Source organism: Gadus morhua, chromosome 14, assembly GCF_902167405.1.
Source record: "Gadus morhua chromosome 14, gadMor3.0, whole genome shotgun sequence".
Classification (NCBI taxonomy): domain Eukaryota; kingdom Metazoa; phylum Chordata; class Actinopteri; order Gadiformes; family Gadidae; genus Gadus; species Gadus morhua.
Window position 1 is genome coordinate 4,706,814 of NC_044061.1, and position 8,077 is coordinate 4,714,890.

Sequence of the window (8,077 nt, forward strand, 5' to 3'; positions counted from 1 at the left end):
TGTTCAAGGAGCCGACGAGATGAGGGCGATCCGTCCATTACTGCGATTCGCCTGACCTACTGCAGGAGAAACATGAGTTGAACAGGTTGCCGTCTGTGCTAGCTGTTTAGCAGAAGACACCTGTTTGAATCCTCGTGTATCAGCATTGTGGCTGCTTCTGAATATCTAACTGAATCCCAGTTTACCGATTTTGACCTAGAAATTGACCTAGAGACGGTTTGCTGTGGAAACCATAAGAAGAGGAGGCCTAATCAGGGCGAAAAACCAAAGCTATTGGATCTGAAATGACTGCAGCATTCCCCTCTCTCTCTCTCTCTCTCTCTCTCTCTCTCTCTCTCTCTCTCTCTCTCTCTCTCTCTCTCTGCCTCTCTCTCTCTCTCTCTCCCTCACTCTCTCTCATGTTGTGGTCGAGTGGTTCTGGATGGCCGATTAGAGAGAAAGCTCTCGCTCTGCCAGTGCTGATGTCAGAGTGGTTACTGTGGTGATGTGTGTGTGTCTGTGTGTGTGTGTGTGCGTGTGTTTGATATTAGTGAATGAGAGCGCTAATGAGGGAAAAAGGATCTTTCCTCCAAAATATACTCCTCGTTAACCTCAAATCTTTCTATGAAAGGAAAGGAAGAATGAGAGAATGGCGGGAATTAAGAGGTTAAGAAAGAAGGGGAAAAATCGGCAGAGAAAAAATAAGGAAATCAAGGAAGAGAAAGAGAAAAATAAGGGACAGAGAGAATGACATAATCACTGACCAAACAGGTTCCAGTGTATTCTTCTTTGTGACTGGAGGTCATGTGACTGGGCCACTTAAGCTCTGAGAGCTGATAATGGAAATATTTCATAGAGAAGTCACTCCAGGTGAAGCACAGTTTCAGTTGATGTTCATTCCTTCTACTTCTTAGCGGAATGTTTGACACCATACACAGACAGATCATTTGTTGTTTCAATCAAATTGTTTTTCCCCTTCTGGGATGAATAAAGTAGAATTAATTTAATCTTATGTTCCTTTGTTACTTTACTCATTGGCATACCTAAAGGTCATAAATGGAACAGCCCCATAATAAACAAAATGTTAGTCCATTATTTTTAATAAGAAGCAAAATGCAGTAAGTGGGACCAGAGATGTTAAGAGCTCTATCTATTTATATATATTTATTTCTCTAAATTGCTCTGGGTGGGAGCTATTAGTGGGCGTAACAGCCATTCATATTCGTATTTCTTATATATCTTCATATATCAACAAACGGAGCAGCAGCGCCCCCTGGCGGCGAACTGTATGTATTTATAGGTCTCAGACAACTGCTCGGCGTTGCTAAGACAATCAAAGCCAGGCTGTGAGTGGCTGCCACTGTAACCGTCAGCCAATCAGCGCCTTTGTTGTTGGTAGGTGACATGCAGCAGGGGAGCGTCTGGATACCGACGTCCTCGCTTCATAGCTCCGTCTTCCCTCCTTAACCACTAGTTTAGTTCGGCTCGCAACTTATGGTTGACTAAATGCACTAATATGGCTTCTCCTAGTTCTCTGTTTTCCTCCATGTCCAAGTTCAGCTTCAGGAGGCGGGACAAGGACTTTGTGAGTTAGTTTTGGTTATTCTTTACTGTTGTGATTGTATTTATTGAGAATCCGTGCCTAGATAATATCAGTTATATTGTGTTTATGGGTGTACGAGTTTGATGTTGAAACGTTCTCTCTCTCTCTCTCTCTCTCTCTCTCTCTCTCTCTCTCTCTCTCTCTCTCTCTCTCTCTCTCTCTCTCTCTCTCTCTCTCTCTCTCTCTCTCTCTCTCTCTCTCTCTCTCTCTCTCTCTCTCTCTCTCTCTCTCTCTCTCTCTCTCTCTCTCTCTCTCTCTCTGTGTTTTTAGAAGCACATCGCTCCCGGTTTGGTTCCCTCTGCCTCGATCGCTCCCAAACCAGCTGTTCCTCGTACCCCTCCTCCCCGCAGCCCCGCCCCCTCTCCTGAAAGACCAAGGTACCACACACACAAACAAAAACACACACACACACACACACACACACACACACACACACACACACACACACACACACACACACACACACACCACTCACTGTTACTCACACACACACACACACACACACTTACTACTCACACACTCATTGCTACACACGCACACGCACAGAAACACCCTCACTCAGTCATTCACTCAGTCACTCAATCACCCTCCTCGCCTGGGGTCCTCCGCGCCCAGCGCCTCTCCTCAGAGGCCGTGGTTCCCTCCTAGCATCCCGTGTCTCCCGTCCTCTGCTCATCTATGCGCTTTAAAGGTCCCATGACATGCCACCAGGTGTGGTGTGTTGGGGTGTAGCCGTTAGGCCTAAAAATTTTTTTTGTTTGGTTCCGGTTTCCGACCGACCCTGTCCATTTATGTGCGACCCAAATTATTTTATGAGTTTTATAAAAAAAAAAAAAAAAAAAAAAAAAAAAAAAAAATGTTTATGTATTTTCGTTTTGGTACAGCACCTCTTCATTCTGTACAAGGATGAGCGAATTTTCTCGTTTTTAAATGAAAACAACCTACCTATCATTCGCTGCCGCTGGAAAAAATAAAATAAAAAAATAAAATAAATTCCCTACCTACCCATGACCTCAACTGACAACCAACAGGAACCAAACTTTTTTTTTTTTTAGGCCTTACAAGCTGCTTTAAAAAAATCTGTCTCTTATGACATCATGACACCTGGTTGCATATCATGGGACCTTTAATGTGAACAATTAATCTGGCTGCAAGGCAACTCCTGTACAAAGACCACAGACGGTTGTTTAAATACATACACCTTATTTAGGTGTTGACCTTCTACCCAGTCTAACCCAGATAGGTAGTTAGGAGTGAGCCCTTCCTTGGCCTCGTTGTGGTTGCGTGTGTGTGGGGGGATGGTCTCTGTACTGAGGGTTCTTCATCAGAGTCTTCCTTCCTGCTCCTCCAGGTCAGCTCTAGCGGCGGCCATCTTGTCTTCCTCTCTGACCGGGAGGACGTTCGCCATCCCTCCTGCTGGGCCCCGCACGCTCTCCGCCGCCGGCCGCTCCCTGTCCTTCTCCGGTCTGCCACAGGAGGGCGCTGCACCCTATTCAAGGTAACAGACGCAAGCACGCACACTCACTCACTCACTCACTCACTCACTCACTCACTCACTCACTCACTCACTCACTCACTCACTCACTCACTCACTATCATCTCTTTAATGCAATCAGAATGTACACATATTGTGTTTGTGGTTTGTTCTGAAGCTTTCAATGAAGTCATTGCAAGTCCTGCAGCACTAATATACCACTAAACTTCTTTCGCCGTAAAGCAGAAACAACTGTGATATATGGGTTCCAAAACCTAAACCATGAAGCCATGTTACTGTTTTATAGCTTACATAATATACATTATGTAGCAACATTACCTTTTTACTGGTCACATGACATGTTCAAGCCATGCACGTGAAATAAGTGTCCTAGGAGGAATGATCCTGACCAGGAACCATGGTGATTTCTGATCTGGTTTCTGGGTTCGATGCCTTGCTCAGGGACAAATGGTCAGGGGACCACGACAGGAGGCCTCGACTGCCCTCCCCTGGGAGCTCTGACGACGAAGAGGAGGAGGAGCTACAGTATGAGGAAGAGGACGAGGACGAGGAGGTGGACGAGGAGGAGGCCGACGAGGAGGAGAGGGAGGAGCCGGAGGAGCTGTCAGACGAAGAGCAGCACATCTACCAAACACTAGACGGACAGGCCAGCCTGCCTGTCTGTCTGGACAGACGGACCGACCGTCCTGTCTGTGTTGGCAGACAGGACGGTCAGCCAATCACAGAGCCCGTCTACACCCTGCCGGTCAAAGCTAAGGTTGTCTGTTCTTCTTTCCTCACTCCTATTGTTTTCACTCTGATTGGGATTTCTGTATTATAGTAATCCTAGTAGATAGCAATAGTAGTAGATATATAATTAACTGTGTGTGTGTGTCTGCTTTGTAGCGTATTTTTCAGGAAGAAGTAAATTCAGACAAAGAGTTCCCACAGGAATCTGATCCGTACGCACGTGAGTTCACGCATCACAAGAACTAACAGTGCACACTGACCATTATATCACCACACACCATACCCTTTATTCAAACATGACACAATACTGAATTCTCTCTCTCTCTCTATCTCCTCCTTAGACACTTATACAAACTTTAAAACAAAGTATTAGATGATGAGCACATCTTGCATAGCCAGTATCTCTGTACTGTGTTCTGCAGTAACGCTGTATTGAGTTCACTGCTTGTGTGTTCTTTCAGTGCGTGTCAGGGGAAAGAAGCCGGTTAAGCAGGTAAGAGTCTAGTTCTTCTTACTCAATGCAAATGTACTTTAGGTCATTTGCGATCCTGAGTGGAGTTGAATTTCCTTTATTCAAACATGACACAATACTGCATTCTCTCTCTCTCTCTCTCTCTCTCTCTCTCTCTCTCTCTCTCTCTCTCTCTCTCTCTCTCTCTCTCTCTCTCTCTCTCTCTCTCTCTCTCTCTCTCTCTCTCTCTCTCTCTCTCTCTCTCTCTCTCTCTCTCTCTCTCTCTCTCTCTCTCTCTCTCTCTCTCTCTCTCTCTCTCTCTCTCTCTCTCTCTCTCATTGTCCCAGCTGACACAGCAGAAGTTCCAGTCTGACAGAAGTAATCCTGCACAAGGTATAGAGTGTCATCTCTCTGGCATACCGTTACCTGCCTAATGCTCTCTGAAGTGTAACCAGCCAAGCGGACACTAATGCATCGGTTGCGTTCCTCCTCTAGACGTTACCGTGGAAACCAGCAGCCCGTCTCCAAAAACTGGGCGCGGTTCTTCCAAAAGGAACACGCCGCCGCCCCGGAAGAGTTCTGGTAGGAGAGCCGCTCCTCTGCCCAGCTCGGTTCTGAACACACCCCATGTTGTTTGCTCTTCTCCGTAGTGTAGTCTCTCAAACCTTTCTACATCCTTCTGTGTGTGTGTGTGTGTGTGTGTGTGTGTGTGTGTGTTTACCTGGTTTCTCTGTTTGCATGGTTTGTGTGTTTGCTTGTGTTTGTCGTATTGTGCCGGGGTATGTGTTTGTTTGTGTGCGCTTCTGCGTAAGTGTGTCTTTGCGGGGTTGTCTTGTGTTTGTGTGTCTCTGCGTTGTGTGTTTGTGTGTGTCTTGTTTTCGTGGTGATGTGTGTCTTTGTGTGTTGGGGGGACGGGGGGGGGGTGCATGCATGTGTGTGTGTGTGTGTGTGTGTGTGTGTGTGTGCGTTTGTGCACACGTGTGTGTGTGTGTTTGTGTGTGTGTGTGTGTGCGTGTGTGTGCACACGTGTGTGTGTGTGTGCGTGTGCGTGTGTGTGTGCGTGTGCGTGTGTGTGTGTGTGCGCGTGTGTGTGTGGCCGTGCCGACCCAGAGCCCAGCGAGGGCCTCCGGGGGGTCCTGGAGGGGCAGCAGCAGGCGGTCTTGTCTCTCACGCTGCAGAACGCGGCTCTGGCCTCAGAGCGCAGGCAGCTGCAGGAGACCCTCAGCCAGCAGGGCAGGGAGCTGCTCCGGGGGAAGGACGCCATCCAGGACCTGCAGGCCAGGCTCAGCCGGGGGGGCACGCCCAGCCCCGCGGCCCCCAGCCCCGCGGCCCCCAGCCAAACGGCCCCCACAGGTATGGGAGGGAGGGGGGGGGAGAGAGAGAGAGAGAGAGAGAGAGAGAGAGAGAGAGAGAGAGAGAGAGAGAGAGAGAGAGAGGTGTGGTTACTATGGACCATCAATTGATTAGTAATAACATTAACCGTTTTTTAAATATGTTGCCTAATGTGGCAATTAAGGCACAAAGACACTGAGATTACAGTATAAATAGCTTAATTTGGAAGGAAATGGGCGTGTTTATTGATCTGATTCCTCTCTTCCTGTGAAGTAATCACATCTGCTACCATTCAGAGGAGAACTTCCCATGTGTCCATCTGTGTCTATCTGGGATATTTTATTGAAGCTGTGATTAAATATGGGATGATAGAATGAAACGGTCAGGCTGACGCATCCGTTGGAGTGTCTCAGTCTCCAGCAGAAGGACTCGACTCCTTGTTTACGATCCTGCCGAGTTTTACCACTAACCTGTCATGTTTTAGACTGCTGGTTTGATCCTAGTGTGGTCTAGTCTGCTGGGCTGTGGTCTGTGGTCTGGTCTAACCCCAGTCTGGTCTAACCCCAGTCTGGTCTAACCCCAGTCTGGTCTCACCCCAGTCTGGTCTAACCCCAGTCTGGTCTAACCCCAGTCTGGTCTAACCCCAGTCTGGTCTAACCCCAGTCTGGTCTAACCCCAGTCTGGTCTCCAGGCGTCCTGGAGGAACAGGTTCAGAACCTCAAACTGACCGTCCATCGACTCAGCGTGGAGCTCAGCCGCTACCAGGCCCAGACCAGACCGTTGGGCCTGCAGCAGGTACACACACACACACACACACACACACACACACACACACACACACACACACACACACACACACACACACACACACACACACACACACACACACACACACACACACACACACACAGATATAACAACACACACACACATATAAGAACACACACGCATGCACGCACACACACATATATAATCAAACACACACACACACACACACACACACACACACACACACACACACACACACACACACACATATAACAACACACACGCACGCACACACACATATATCACACACACACACACACACACACATACATAAATACATACATACATACTAGAGCTGTCAAGCGATTAAAATATTTAATCGTGATTAATCGCATTAATGTCATAGTTAACTCTAATTAATCGCGATTAATCGCAAATTATTTTTCTATGCTAAATATCCCTTGATTTTTTTGTCCCATAATTCTTCTCATTTTAATTCTCTTATCAACATGGTGAAGTGCATCGGCTTGCCTTGTGCAAATGATTTTTTATTGATAACAACATTGGCATATACACTGATCAAAACAGGACGATACAAAAAAAGAGCCTATAGTGCAATTAAACGACTGCTTTGAACAAATGTCATTTGAACATAGCAGTCAGGCTACTGCTTCTTTGTTTTGAGCCAAAGAATTTTTTTTATTTTTTTTATAAAATAATTGCGTTAATCGCGCGATAAAAAATTTAACGCCGTTAAATTTGGTTTGCGTTAACGCCGTTAATAACGCGTTTAACTGACAGCTCTAATACATACACATACATACATACAGTACATATACACACATACTCACATACTAACACACACATTCTAACACACACATATAATGACATACACATACTAACACACATGAACACACACTAAAACTAACACTAATCAAACACACACCCTCATGAAAGGTTGTTTTCTGACCGCAGGGCTCCAGGACCGACGGTTTACCGACGACAAGCTCGCCTCAACCATGGCTGGTCAGTCTGTCTGTCTATTTGAGTGCCTTTCTGTCTGTCTCTCAGTCTGTTAGTAGTATATCCTTTAGGGATGCACCGAATATTCGCCCACCGAAATTTCGGTTTCGGTTTTCGGCCGAAAAAAATACACCGAACATTTTTATTTATAAAAAATAAAAATAAATAAAAATGTTTTACTCATTTATTTAAAGGTACATTGTTCTTAAATTCTTGCTATAAGGTCTGCTGGAATGTTAGAAAACGTTCAGTATTAAATAAATATTTTGTATTAAATTTGTAATTGATTTTTTTTATTGAAAAGCAAGACGAAAAAGTTTATAAAGGAAATGTAATTGTTTGATTTATGCAATGGTGAAAAATTAAAGCAAAATGAAGGAAAAACAGCAAAAGCCACATTCGGTATTCGGTTTCGGCTTTCGGCCAACTGTTTCAGTATATTCGGTTTCGGTTTCAGCCAAGAATTTTCATTTCGGTGCATCCCTAATATCCTTGTAGTAGTAGAATTGATGTAGTTGGTAGTATGGTACCCCCTAGATGCGCATAAAACGACCTGAGGACAAAGGACGCAAGCACCTATCCGTCCAAGATGAGAACTCACAAGCGAGAGATTAACTGAAAATTCCATTCCCACCAAGGAGACTGAAAATACATTCCTGATTCACGCCCTCGGATGCATGTTGCATCAGATCAACGG

General features: G+C 45.7%; 1 protein-coding gene across 2 annotated transcripts in view; it reads left to right on the forward strand.

Moving 5' to 3' along the window:
* Window positions 1–1,365: 1,365 nt before the first annotated feature.
* Window positions 1,366–8,077, forward strand: part of cep89 (centrosomal protein 89) — a 25,237-nt gene continuing 18,525 nt past the window's right edge. Inside the window, exons 1-11 of one of the 2 annotated variants that reach the window (XM_030376668.1) lie at window positions 1,366–1,564; window positions 1,853–1,959; window positions 2,934–3,080; window positions 3,519–3,834; window positions 3,963–4,026; window positions 4,268–4,299; window positions 4,605–4,650; window positions 4,753–4,839; window positions 5,368–5,610; window positions 6,269–6,384; window positions 7,333–7,383. In XM_030376668.1, coding sequence (XP_030232528.1) covers window positions 1,496–1,564; window positions 1,853–1,959; window positions 2,934–3,080; window positions 3,519–3,834; window positions 3,963–4,026; window positions 4,268–4,299; window positions 4,605–4,650; window positions 4,753–4,839; window positions 5,368–5,610; window positions 6,269–6,384; window positions 7,333–7,383 — 1,278 coding nt within the window. In that variant the 5' untranslated portion in view covers window positions 1,366–1,495. The remainder of the gene's footprint in view (window positions 1,565–1,852; window positions 1,960–2,933; window positions 3,081–3,518; window positions 3,835–3,962; window positions 4,027–4,267; window positions 4,300–4,604; window positions 4,651–4,752; window positions 4,840–5,367; window positions 5,611–6,268; window positions 6,385–7,332; window positions 7,384–8,077) is intronic. The other variant, XM_030376669.1, reaches the window with a different exon arrangement.